The sequence below is a fragment of the Thunnus maccoyii genome, chromosome 1, assembly GCF_910596095.1.
Source record: "Thunnus maccoyii chromosome 1, fThuMac1.1, whole genome shotgun sequence".
NCBI lineage: Eukaryota > Metazoa > Chordata > Actinopteri > Scombriformes > Scombridae > Thunnus > Thunnus maccoyii.
Window position 1 is genome coordinate 13,519,677 of NC_056533.1, and position 13,880 is coordinate 13,533,556.

Consider the following 13,880-nt stretch of genomic DNA (forward strand, 5'->3'; position numbering starts at 1 on the left):
TGGTTGTTTCTGAAATACAACCTTGATGAGGTCTTGATCTGTAGAGAGCGGGTTGTTTTAATTGAAGTCTCTGACTGACTGACTTTCTTACTACATTACTCAAAAATAATCTTGCAGGCCGAACAAAACTATACTTCAAGATACTAAGCGTGAAAGGATTTCAAAATAAAATCTGTTTTACTGAAGTAACAAGACTGCACGTAGCTTAAATAAAAAGGAGAGTTAACTTAGAAGATCACGTAATACAAAAGGTAAAATGGCAGAAGTCTTCAGGACGCAACATGCGTCTCCTTTTAAAGGAAAAAGCAGGATGAGCGTAGAAAGTACGCTGTTTTTATTAGGCTGGTGCTAAGATAGGCATGTGTGGGTGGAGATAGATGTTCTCCCATGCAAAACGGAAAATCTTTTGTCTAAGAGAAAACACGTGATCCTCTCTGAGTTGATTAAATTTCAACATGAACATTTCACCATTTACTCAAATGTTCGGAGACACACATTTATAATATAATCACCATCACAATACCTGAATTAAATCGTTTGATTAGGTTAAACATAAAAATGTAGTCTTTGTTGGCTATGCATCCATTAACACACAAAGTTAACAATCATCAGTGCAGCTTACTTAAAAAATACTATAGTTATTTAGCACTCACTCTTCCTACTAGCTAACATACATTATAACTACTAGTGTTAATTCTTTGCTTATCAAAGTAATCCTTCATACATATCACATTCCTATTGAGTTATATAGAGTTTAATGATAATTTAATAGATCACGATAAGAAAACATTCTACATAATATATCTGGCAGAGGTCTTACTTCAACATTCAACCTTACTGAAAGTTGTCCACTGGATGGCACTGTGGTTCTATTACTATGTAACAATTAAGACTAGGTATTTCTATCTCGGCTATACTTGATCGTAGAAAGATCAGAGTTGGACTGGTTTGACAAGAATTACTTTGTGAACAATAATATATAGATGGTTATATACTTAAAATTCTGGCTATAAGGAACACAGAAATTCAACTAGGCTTAACTGAATTTACGACAGGTCTGGACTATCTTTATCTGGAGTCACACCAGGGTGAAAGCAACAGGAGAGGATGTGCTTTGGAATGTGGGTGTGTGTGTATGTATGAGATTAGAAGGTGAAAAGAGAACATAAAATGTAGATAGAGTTGTCCAAACTCATCAAACAACTTGATGAGGTTTCACTATGATAAACAGTCTCTCTGCATTTGTCCAAGGAAACGGTCCAGTATTTTCTGAAACTTGGGTTGATGAAGAATGTAGCAGTTCTTTGATGTCATAAATTTCACTTGGGGTTGTCCCACACAGTTTGGGGAGAGAGATGGTTCTGTGAGGAGTCAAAACTGACACTTTAATGTGAAGAAAGGGTTCTCAGTTTACCTGAGTGCATTTCCAGACGAAGTTGAATATACATCCATGCCTTTTGAGGTTAGAGGTTATTGTTGATTGAGCCCAGACCTTATTTGGGCTCTTTTGGAGATTGCAGGGAGAACAGAGATCAACTGGATCTCCTACATGCTTGTTCTGCCTAAGAGTGACAGGAGAATTTTCTTTTCAGTGGCCAGTCTTTATCACTTTTGAGAACATCTTGCATTCTCCATTTCTTTACATATAAGAATAGTTTTGTGTCCAGCACCAAATAAACAAATGCATTTTTTTCTTGTGAGAGTTCTATTGTATTTTGAATCTTCAAATAGCAAGACATCAAGTCTCATAACACAAAGTACAGCACATAATGTGGTTTGCATTGATTTTACCTTCAACACTTATTTTGCAACTACTTCCTCTTTTCATCATTCTTTACATATTTATTCAGGTATAATGAGGATAGATAGATATTGGACATGGAGTTCATGGGCTAAGTAGGTGTATACTGTAAGTAATTTTAGGCATAATAAATAATGGTTGTCAAGCAACCAGCAGGTAGTAAGGGGTAACAATATAAAGGTAATACATATTGTAGCCTAGAGTGGTCCAACAGCTCAAACTAACAAGACTAAATGTAATTAAGTGTTTTTTTTCTTTCAGTTCAGAATATAAAACATACACTGCAGACTCTACCCTTGTGTGTTGCAGCTCTGCTCAAGAGATACTGCTCGGGGCATTGAAGCCCTTCACCCGCTATGAGCTGGCAGTGCAATCTAATGGAGTGGACGTTGTGGGACCCTTCAGTGGCACAGTGGAGGAGTCCACTCTGTCTGACCGTAAGTCTCTGCTGTGCTCTATCAATTTATTCAATTAGCTTTTAAAGACCCATCAAATACCCTTAAGATTTTCCTTATTTTTTTCAATAATGATTAATCAGCAGTTTACCTACAGTAGGTGGTGTAGTGTTCTTACTCATGTAGAACTGTGACAAAGGGGGAAAACACTTTTTTTTGCATTAAGTCGATCAGAAAATTCTCTCAAGTGTACACTTCAATTCGCTTGATATTAATTAATGAAAACGCTCCTTTCCCTTGCAAAATTGGCAGTGTGCTGGAGCAAGTCACTTAACCTCAAACTGCTCAAGGGGAATTACAGACTGTGAAACAGTAGAAGACTATAGTATTTTATACTGGGCAGTTCCCGGGTGTGGATGTGTGTTAATGTGTGATAATAAGTGTCTTGAAGAGGTGGATACAGGGTCAGTGAACCTTGTCTGTTTGAAAATTAACGAAAAAACAAGAGCTACAATTTCAGGGTATTGCCCCTAAAAATCCATATAATTCAAAATACAGTTATTAGAGACTTAGAGAAGAGTTTCACCATGTCTGCTCTTAGATTCACATGAATTGTTGATCTGACCGCATGTCACACTTTTTTTTCATTGTGTCTGCTGTATTAAAACATTTTTCATCATGTCACATCGTTAATTTAACATTGTTCTTGAAGTTCGTTTTTTTCTTTCAGAACCTAAGTAAAGGTCTTATAATTTTGCTTTCTGAAGCTGGCAGATACTTTATGTGTGTGTTAAGGTGTGCTTGAGTATGCCTGTGCATGCAAGTGAGTGTGTGCTCGTGTGCAGATCAGCCTGCTTGCTGGCCAGTGGCCAGTGGACATGGGAATTAGCGGTTGCCATCAATGGCTGATAACTGGCTGTAAAAAACCCAGGTGTAGCAGTGGCACTCATGTTGGCCAGCAGCTCTGTCTGTCAGCCAAGTAAGGATGGGTGAGTGGAGAGTGTGCTGCTTTTAATGACATTATCACCACCAGTCACCCTGTCACACTCTCCACTACCATGTATCATCACCTAAGCCGTGGCCCATGCCCCCATTGCCCTGCTCATCCCCTCGCTCCTGTACCCAGGTGGCAGGGACACGAGAACGCAGATGGTTGTCACACAGCATGTCAAATCCCCCACCAAGACAATATACATTCCCCAACTGTGAGGCCTCATTTCTGGGCTCTAATTACTGACCCAGTCCTCCTTTCTCCTCCAGGGCCCTCCACACCTCCGGAGGAGCTGCAGCTGAGTGCGCTAGACTCCAGCTCTGTTCTGGTGAGCTGGCGCCCTCCTCTGGAGCCTAATGGTATCATCGTCAGCTACAGGATCTTGTACAGTGGGAACGTCAGCCAGCCTGACCACTTGTGGAAAAACCTTTCTCAGGATGGTGAGTGTTGGCTAACATGACATGACTATTCTGCACGCAAAACAATTAAGATTGAACTTCTGACTCATAATTTTATTTAGTAGTGCAACTTACATATGTATCTTCATAATGTTGGCACAGTAATATGTTTTTTCAACATGTTTAAGAAAATTGGCACTGTCTGTTTCTCTCCTTCTCAGGGAGCATTACCAGTGTGGAGGTCCAGGGTTTGTCCAGTGGCAACCATTACTTTTTTAAGTTGGGCGCATCTACGGAGGTGGGACCGGGGCCTTATTCACCTGTAAAGGATGTTCACACCCCACCTCAACAATATGGTATGTGTCATGTGGCATACCTATAGGTGACAGTAATAATAAGAAAGTAAGTAATAGGAGCGCTGGCAGCAGTAATCATGGTTGTGGAAGTAGCATTAGTTCAGTACAGAGAGGTCAATTTCTTTATTACATATATTATATTACAAGAGCCTCCAAAAATAAAACAACACTACACACAAACCCTTCCCACCACCCAGCTCACCCCAACCCAAATCATAAATACAGAGAAAATTTAAAAAAATAAATTGCTTAAAAAAATGAATAAATTAAAAAAAATTATGATTTCATTTTGGGCCAAATGGGAGGTTAAGCTTTTTGACATATGCATAAAAGGTATTTCCACAAATGTCCTTGTGGAGCCTTTCAGTTTATACTATTTTCTCAAGCTTCGCATTATGCAACACTTCCTTTATCAATTGACCATGACAGGGCGGACTTCCATCTAAGTAAGATCAGGCATCTGGCCAGCAGACCAACAAATGCAATAAGTCAACCTCTAAGACAGTCGGATTCAGTGGTGGGGGAGCCACTCCAAACAATGCTTTCAGAGCACTGGATTCTAAAGAGGTCAATTTCAAAGACAAAACAAAAAAATTTAATGAACTTAGACTTAAAAAAAGAGAGGAGTTAGGATTTATGTGGTCTTAAAGACAGAGGCTGAAACACTAACAATGATACTTCCATTTGTTAATGAGAGGAGCTTTAACAGTGTGGGAAGAAAGAAATGATGGGCATTTTTTAATGAGAACTGACAACAGAGGGAGCGAGAAAACAATATTAACTTGCCAGGTATTTTTTGTGTATTTTCCTTATTGTAATGCTTTTTCATTGCATAGGATTTTCTCATACACACACACACACACTCACTTTCACATCCATACTAAGGCACACACACATACATGGACAGACTTTCCTATTAAAGTGGGTAATTTGTCCCTGCCAGGAGAGAAAGTGTAGCCCTGCAGGACACTTTTATTTCACTTTTCCTGTTCTGGTGCATTCTGAGGATAATAAGTGTGGATATCAAAGGGGCAGCTTCATCAGTGACCCCCTGGGGGAGATTACTGCTCTCTGTACAATGCAGGACTGCTATGAAAAGCACTTTCTTTACTCTCATGTCACTTTGTGTTTAAGTTTGCAATTTCATTATGCACTTTATAATTTCCCATTAGTCAGCATTTTAGCAATACCTGTAGTTATTAAATGCCCCTTTTGTCTTTAAACAGAGGGAGTCATGAATATGGAACCATTAACTACCCACCAAACAATTATTCAACACGAGCCCCTTCAACTCATTCAGGGACATGCAAGCTCCTGGGTTTAGGAAAATAATCAATGAACTTTCATTTAAACATTTAAATATTGAATTTCTCTTCACATGTGCATGTGAGAGGAATATTGCTATGTACAGCAGTGCATAAATGTTCAATATGTTTTATCTGTTGTGTTTCATGGGTGGGAGTTTATTGTCAAAAGATAATATAATTCAAGTGTAATTTTGTGTTGTAAGTTTCTAAATACTGAACTTTCCCGGCACAATAAGCTGTGAGAATGAAGTGTCTTTTTATCCAAACCCTTTGTATACGAGAGAGTAATAGATTTATTTTGGGAAATATGGGCTGTTATAGTGTTGCCAGTATGTAGTGTGAATGGAACTGTGATGGTTGGTGGGTGGGTGAGAGCTCCCGCCATCTGTTTCCTCTCCTCTCCATGTCCAGACTGCCAAAGATGACGAGCATAAATGAATATCAATGAAGGTCTGCTCTCCCTAGTTTAATGTTGCCTAGTACCTCTTTGGTACCGTGCTGTAACTTTGTCCTAAATGAAGGAATCAATACATTCTAACAGCGTCTCTTCACATCAGATCTGAGCCATATAATATGTCAAAATAGATCATTTTTAAATGCAATTGAATAAATTGCCTGAGGTTATTTGGATGTGGTAACCCTACTAATCTGATGCTCAATGCAAATAAAAGCTAATGCTGCTGATTGTGGTTTACCTTGATTCTTACTATACACTTCTTCCTCCTTTTCCATGTCTGTTGTTTTAACAGAGCTGGACATCCATGCAGTGACAGGCATCATAGTTGGTGTGTGTCTGGGGCTGATATGCATCCTTCTCTGCATGTGTTTAAGCTTTCGTAACGGCAAGGCCAGGTATGGTAACTTGTATACAGTACCTGTGCACTCATCTACCTGCTCTCTTTACCTCTTACTTGTTACACTTACCCAGAACAAATGTTGTGTTACAAACATAAAGTCAGATATTTACTCAGACAACTGTATTACTGTAACAGTCTTCTATAATGCCCAACTCTATCCCTCCCTCCCCCCCTATCTCTGCTCCAAATAGGGAGGTATCTGGGGGCCTGGACTCCACAGCTGTGACCCCTCAGTACAGGAGAGGAGGCTGCCCCATTCCCCCTGATGTGCCAGAGTGCAGCGATGGCCACGAGTTGGAGACACTGATGCCCCCAGGCAGCCAAGAGTCTGGTCTGCTGCTAACAGCGGCCCCAGAGGAGCAGAGCCTGATGGCAAGTGCAAATCCAGAGGAAGGGGAGGATGCCCCTACACCTGAAACCAAGGTCAAAACCTGCAAACGGGGAGTTCTTTTACAGATGGGCCTTGGGATACTTTGATGTTTTTTCACATGTTGATAGAGGGATAATAGCTCTAATTTTTGTGCATCCACTGTGTTGTTAATCTTGCAGGCTGCTTGGAACGGCTCTGTGAGTCATAATTGGGTCAACAGAATCACTAGATACAGAGACACCATAACAGAAGACTCTCCGAAACTCATTAATGGAGCTCTCAACATGCTAACTAATGATAACGGCACGGTAAATGCATGAACTAAATATAATTACTTACAATCCAGCTATCAATCTGCATCTAACAAGCAGGTAAATTCGAGAGGCTATCTCAGCTTTGGGATCAGCGAGTCAAATGGCATTTCTAACTGTGATTCCTGCTGATATCTATGTGAAATGTTACCCATCATGCTCCAGGATTATGGGTTACATTATCTTAGATGTGTACTAAAGATCAGCTATTACAGACTGTATGTGTACTTACACAAGAAAACATTGAGTGTTACCTTGGTAGATCAATTGATAGAATGACCTGAAGTAACAGTGACATTATTTTGTTGCAGGAAGATCGTCTGTGTATATCTCTGTGCAGTAACCAGGTCGAGGCAGAGGTTATCGTTCACTCAGAGCTGTCAGATCCAGGAAGGGAGAAAGCGGAGGAGGGCAGCAAGAAGGCGAAGGATTCTAACACCACCAGGGGACCTTCATTATCAGAGGACAGATATTCCCCTTTGAGCCAGCCAAGCCTGCCACGAGAGGAGGAACCTCTTGAAAAACTGTCACTGGCCCAAAGCCCCTCGAGTCTTCCCTCGATAAAGTTGGTGGCTAATCACAACAGGGAGCTAGAAGGCATGACAGACCATCCGAATGCAGACATAGAACCACAGCAGGACATGGGGCTAACCAATGGCTTCCACTCCCCTAAGACAATGCGGTCTGTGCTGAGGTCAGAGCATCTGGAGAACGGGGACTCCAGACAGTGCCCTTTGGCACCAGGGAAGGCCATTTCTGCTGGGCTGTCCCCCGCCCCCTTTGTCAGCTCCGGCCTTGTCCACTCTACCTCAGCAGCACACAGTTACCTGTGCCCGTAGCCTTTGCATGTAGGGCATCGACCCTTACACACACATACAGACATCAGACTGATTTTGTTTCCTCTATGTACCCAGGAAGGATCCCCAAGGATTATTTTTATGCACCTCATTGTTGGATTTCTTTCTCTTCCTTGCAAAGTTTTTATAAATACTTTGCATCCATTGTTTCATACTTGTGTATATACAGTATACAGTATATTTTTAGTAGTAGAGTACTGTATATGGGTATGCATTCTCTAGCATTGTCCTGTCCGTAGGAAAGAAAAGAAAGATTTAACTTAACCAAGCAGATAAAAGTGGATTGAAGGAGGCTATTCCCACTGTGTCACACATGGCTCTGTTCCACTCAGGAAGGAGAGAGGCTGGAACGTTCCCTGAGTGAGTGAGCACTTGGAAAGGCTCATCATTGTGGTCGGGAGGAGTGGAAGCGCAGGCTCAATGGGTCTCCATGGGCTTCTTTGTGTGGATGCTACTTTACTGTGGCACTGAGGAATTAGCCTTGAAGAGTTCCTGCACACTCTTAGAGTGCAGAACACCTGTGTCTCTCTCCAACCTCCTGCTATCTCAGGGTCCACACACACACACACACACACACACACACACACACACACACACACACACACATAGAAAGCTAAAGCATAGCTGTGTTGATTCCATGGTATCTCATATAAACTCACATGTTCACACGTAAACATTTACACACACATTTCCTGACTGGAGTGTGGGGGTCTCAGGTGCCTAATTATTCTAGGTGCATTTATAACCTCTGTATATTTCTATAGATGATTATATTCAGTACAAGTACAAAACACATGTCAATATGATGAAAAAAAACACATACAGATATACAGATTTGGTACACGTGAAGTATTATTTTCCAAAATGCCATATATCCAGGTGGAATGATCTTGTGAACCAGGGACACTCAGTTGAGAAGTAAAAAAGTGGTCTTGCTGTTTTTCAGATGGTGGATATCTCATTTTGGAATCAAAGTATTTACATGTTAAATGTAACAAACACCCATCTGAAGATGGCTCTCCTGGTTTGGCTCCCAATTAGGGATGCACCAATGTCCACACTGGTCTCAAGATTTTGTGCCATCAGTTTGAGCAATTTGTCATTTTTAATTTGATATAATAAAAAAATAGTTCGAAGTGAAATCCTTGCCATGATTTGAAGGAAATGTTTTTTCCACAATGCCATTGATATTTCTACATTTATTAGGTAGGAATGGAGTTTGATGAGAAGAAAGAAAGAAATATACTCCAATTTTTATATTGACCCAAACTGTTCAATAAAATCTGTGATACTCAAGTATTGGATTAGATTGGTTTTCATAATTAACCAATACTTATTGGTTTCTGCAGTGTAAAAGGAGAACTGGTGCATCCCTATTCCTTATCAACAACACTACCTCAATTTCTTTTCAGGACGGTTTCCAGTGTGGTTTTATTAGTTTTATGTAACTAGCACCTTTTTAAGATCTTTTTCTTAACTCGTCTGATTTTAAAGCCTTTGGTATTTGCAGAAATAATCGTCCGACACTGACTGTATGTTCTTGTGATAAGTCAAATAGCAAATTATGTCGCTTTAGTGCATTGCAGGCTTCCTCTCAGATCTCAGCTAGATTGTGTCACTTGGTATTGTAAAACGCCCACAGAGAACAAGAACACACAGTGTCTTTGATGGAAGCACCTGAAACCAGGTCCAGCCAGTTTCATCTAATTGCAGAGTCACAGCAATTTCAGACCTGCAGTTCTGGACGTGAAGTTCAAGTCAAACCAGTATCATCTATAGGCAAAATAATTTGACCTTTGTGCCACCTGCAGGCAATGAGTGTTACTACAGCAGTTTTCAAATTTCACGGGTTCTGTTTGAGTGTCTGTCTGTGGTGGACGTTTTAAAAGGTACACATTTTTAATTATGTATCTTACATGTGATGCAAAATGTGAAACCTAAAACAAAAACAAAACACGCACACACACACATACACACACAAACACAAAGAAAACAGTAGCTATAAAAAAGAAAAAAAGCTAAGCTGTAACCTGCATTGCCTGCAGGTGGCACAAAGGTCAAATTATTTTTATTATAATTATTATTTCAGAAATGTTACAGTTGCAGAAGCTGTAACTTTCTTTCATGCAGGAGGTGATGACGGACATGTCTATATTCAGTGTGTGTAAGATGGTTTTATAGGTGCTTCCCATCCAAACTAAGACCTGTAAGGATGTGAACCCAATACTTTAACTCATGTTTCACTTGTGGAAACAAAGGGCAAGGGTTTCTCTGTGTGAGTGTGATATGAAACATAATAATAATAACAATAATAATAATAATACTGATAATAATAATAATAATAATAATAATAATAATAATAATAATAATAGTACACTTCAAAAACTGACAGAATGAGCAGACCATTGAGTCAAGCTCTGTTGTACATGATGTCTCTTCTTCTCTCAGGTGGCTGTCTTTAGTCATCCAGCAGTGAAAAGGGAGTGTGCAAGCCGGAGACCACTTCTTTTTGTATGTATGCCATGCAAGTGTCTAAATCTCACCAGCTCAACTCAATCACCCCAACAACTGAAATGTAAAGTGTTTCTCATGACATGTAGGAAACATACTCGACATGTTTCTTTCTCAACATAATTGTGTTTGCTCTAAAACTTTTCTGATCAAAATGCATGGTTGGTACCTCAAAGAGGCTTATTTTATTATAATTTTATTTTTTAGCCTTGCCATGTATGTACTTAACCTTGCAATATAATTAACATGTTTCTTACTGCTGTAGCAGTCATGTAGGGAAAGAATTGAATGTGTTTGTCAGCAGACCTGGGTCAAATATTAGCTGGAGGATGTTTTGGGGGTTAGTGCAGAGTTTGCTATATCAGGAGAATTCAAGACTTAAAAATGTACGAAACTCACTGTATTGTGCTATTTGGCAAACCACGCTTAAATGGTACATGAAGAGTAATTCAACAGCAAGTTCACCTGTGGCAGGAAACTGCTGCTGCACCACTCAACTCATCGATCTAAAGTGTCAAGCATGTTTTTACTTGTGGCCACTCCAATCAGTGATGTCAGAGCAGGTTTCCACTTGCTTTTAAAATTAAACATCTGCTGTTACATCATTAATTTGGGTGACTATTTTAATACATAGTGAGCAGTGCAGCCAGTTTTGTGTTCTAGTGATCATATACTCTTTATGTATGCTAAAATGAACGACCAAAATTATTTGTGTGTATTTTTGACCCAGGTTCTCTACTGATACTGTTTTTTTATGTCCTGAATCCATAAAGAAGCATATTCTTAAAAGCATTCCAGTCTGATATCTTCGACATACCTCTCTCAGTCCAGGTCAGCCATGATTAGCCATGCTACCTTAAGAAGAGGAGTGCTAAAACCCCAGACTATGTTCCTGCTGCTGTGATTGGCTTCATCCCGAGCTGGCTTCAGTTCATCCATTCACTTCAGTATTTGCAAATACTTGAGCCAAATCTGTAGTGTCTTGGCTACCCAGTGAATGGGGATGACTGAATCAGAGTAGTATAAGAGTGTTTTGAGTAAGTAGTAACAGTAACAAAGATGACTTATGATTGTCTAAACCTTTTGACGCTCAGCCTGTAGAGTCCTTTCACTGAACATCAAGTTTGTGTCTTTTACCCAACATTACCCATTTTCAAATAGTACAAACAAATATTATACCAAGTTTTGATTTTGTATTTTATGTATATTTCTCATAATTGAATACAAAGAAATCATCGCTTTGCCCATTGCAGCTGTTGTGTCTTCCAACATGGGAGATATTCAAGAGCCTTCTGTGAAAAACCTCTGTTGTCATTGCAGACCAACCACAGCCATTTGGCACTTGTGTAGGCTATGTAAAATACAAATTATTTGCTGATGCTCTTCTGCCCAGAGAACGCTCTCGACACCACTGCAATTTGTTCTGATGGACATTTAACATGTTTTGAAATGAGATGGTTTGTGTCAGTGAGTTGCAGTATTTGAGAGTTATTCAGTTAAGTGATTTCACATCTGTGATGCAGGAGTCAGATTTTATCATAATGTAGCTGCCAAAATCTATAATAAAAATCTTAGTTGGACATTGCAATGGTTCAATATAGACTATAGTAACATACAGTATTTAAGTTTAGAAGTTTCATGTTTTATGTTTTCGTGTTTTACCACAAATATTTCGGCTAAATCAGGCTGTTTTGCTCGTATTTTAAGTCTTGATGCAGTAGTGGTGTGTGGAGCCAACACAGAGGATCTGTAATGGGGATTAGCCTAAAACCTGCCTCCAGCAAAAAGGATGTATGCTCTCCTTATATGAGCTCTATTTAACTCTTTTAACCACTATCTTTGAAATACATGTAATTTTTTTCCTTTTTGTTTGTCTTTTTGTTGGCTGGAACAATCAGATTTTTTTTTTTTTTTTGGTGGGGGAGTGGGTGCTCTCATTTCGTAGAGATGATAATTACTTTGCTAATTTTCATTTCATCCTCTTTCTGTAAGGGTTGTATTAAACAGTATACCTCATGTTGGTAACTTGTTGATTTGATTCTGATCAGTTTCTTGATACTGCACATTTTATAAAAAGTAGAACATAAGCATCCTGTTGTTTTGTGAGCCAAGTTTTTCATGGAGGACAGGATCGACTGTTAAGTTTTACCTCAGTGTGAGTTATTACTCATTACAGTGGCCTGGATGGTCTAGTCTAGTGGTGAAGGGGTAAACAAATAACAGGGGTAAGGGGTCAGTGGACGTAATCTAAACTGACTTTTACATTGTTATTCTGCGATACTAGTTATTACCAAATTTGTGCTTCTGCTGAATAACAGCGTAAGAGTCTGTTTTTGGTAAAATACCACTTTAACACAACCCAGGCAACTGAAGTACTAAGCAGGAAGAAGGGCTAAAGGGACATCCTCCCCAGGCAGGTCATACCTCTCAATGCAGACAGCCATTTAGAAATAATTGTCTCTTCTCTACTCAGGTGCCCCATCTTTGCATAAAATTGTAGAGGATCATGCCAGCATATCCAACTCAGATACATGTCATTTGTTGTCAAACAAAGCCTCATTTTGTCCTTTTTGGAAAGTAAATCAAGGAAACTCTTATGCACAGATGATATTTTGTTTTGTACAAATCACTCAGTGTATTCTGTCTTTTCTCTGTACATTCTGGTGCTTTGTGGTGAGCTGCTTTGTCCAGTGATGTCACATTGTTGTGGATTTTTTTTTTTTTTGTACGTCATCCTCTCTAGTTTTGTGTGTACCCGCTCAGTTGTGCTTCTCAGAATGTGTAAGCACAGACTCTGTGGTCATGTACCGCCAGCAACGCTCTACAGCTATTCAGACACCTCTGTAATCATTGTGTGCCGAACAAGACCTCATTCATGTCAAAGATGCTACCGTAGGAGCAACTGTAGGAGCAATTGTAGGAGCACTTAATAGATGAGCACTTCTTCCTGGGCCATGAGAAACTTTTGACTGTCATCTTTACATTTCTAGAAGTGCAATTTTGTTAGTCTGTAAAACGACAGATGGATTACTCAGTGTTAGTCATGGCGACCATAGCCATGATGTGTGATAGAAACATTGCTTGTTCAGAGGAATCAGTCACAGGAGAGGTAGTATTTGTGGTTTGTAGAAATATTTCCACTGTGTTACCATATGTGAACATGTCAAAACTCACAACAACTCTCAAGATGTCTGTGGAAACTACTCTTCTGTAAATAAACATCAAAGAAATTTGAAAGTTAATCTCAGTGTAATTCTTTGGATCTCTACCAAACTGTGCATTCTTCAGCCCAACTTAAATCTCAAGAATCTCTGTTATTTTCTATGTTATCACCTTGGTCTCCAAAGATTTATCAGTCAATTTAACTCCCTGTTTGAATACTTTTCCTGGCATTTACGTTCCCAAAAATGACATTTAAGATACCTGGCAACTTGCGTACTTGGGTTATTTCTTGTCACATCGCAATCATTATGACCTTGATGTTATATCTTAGTGTATGATATATTGTGCTGTACAGGTTTGCATTCATAGATTAAAATTAATCTCACCTTGTTAACTGTGGGGAGGGAGGGAGAAAAAAGAGCCCTGCAGATGAGTTAGTGTATAATTATGCAAAAAATAATGTAATTTACAAAATATCACAGTATTTAAACATAATGTACACTGTATACAGTGTATAATGAAACTCTGAGTCAGTTAACAGTCAACAGGTTTGTTATATGTAGG

General features: G+C 39.4%; 1 protein-coding gene across 3 annotated transcripts in view; it reads left to right on the forward strand.

Moving 5' to 3' along the window:
* Positions 1–13,344, forward strand: part of igdcc4 (immunoglobulin superfamily, DCC subclass, member 4) — a 62,480-nt gene extending 49,136 nt beyond the window's left edge. Inside the window, exons 14-22 of one of the 3 annotated variants that reach the window (XM_042419441.1) lie at positions 2,111–2,238; positions 3,457–3,627; positions 3,807–3,941; positions 5,998–6,100; positions 6,297–6,528; positions 6,655–6,783; positions 7,098–7,480; positions 10,092–10,154; positions 10,981–13,344. In XM_042419441.1, coding sequence (XP_042275375.1) covers positions 2,111–2,238; positions 3,457–3,627; positions 3,807–3,941; positions 5,998–6,100; positions 6,297–6,528; positions 6,655–6,783; positions 7,098–7,480; positions 10,092–10,119 — 1,309 coding nt within the window. In that variant the 3' untranslated portion in view covers positions 10,120–10,154; positions 10,981–13,344. Of the gene's footprint in view, positions 1–2,110; positions 2,239–3,456; positions 3,628–3,806; positions 3,942–5,997; positions 6,101–6,296; positions 6,529–6,654; positions 6,784–7,097; positions 9,924–10,091 lie in introns of those variants that run through there. The other 2 variants (XR_006097479.1, XM_042419435.1) reach the window with 2 other exon arrangements.
* The last annotated feature ends 536 nt before the right edge of the window (positions 13,345–13,880 follow it).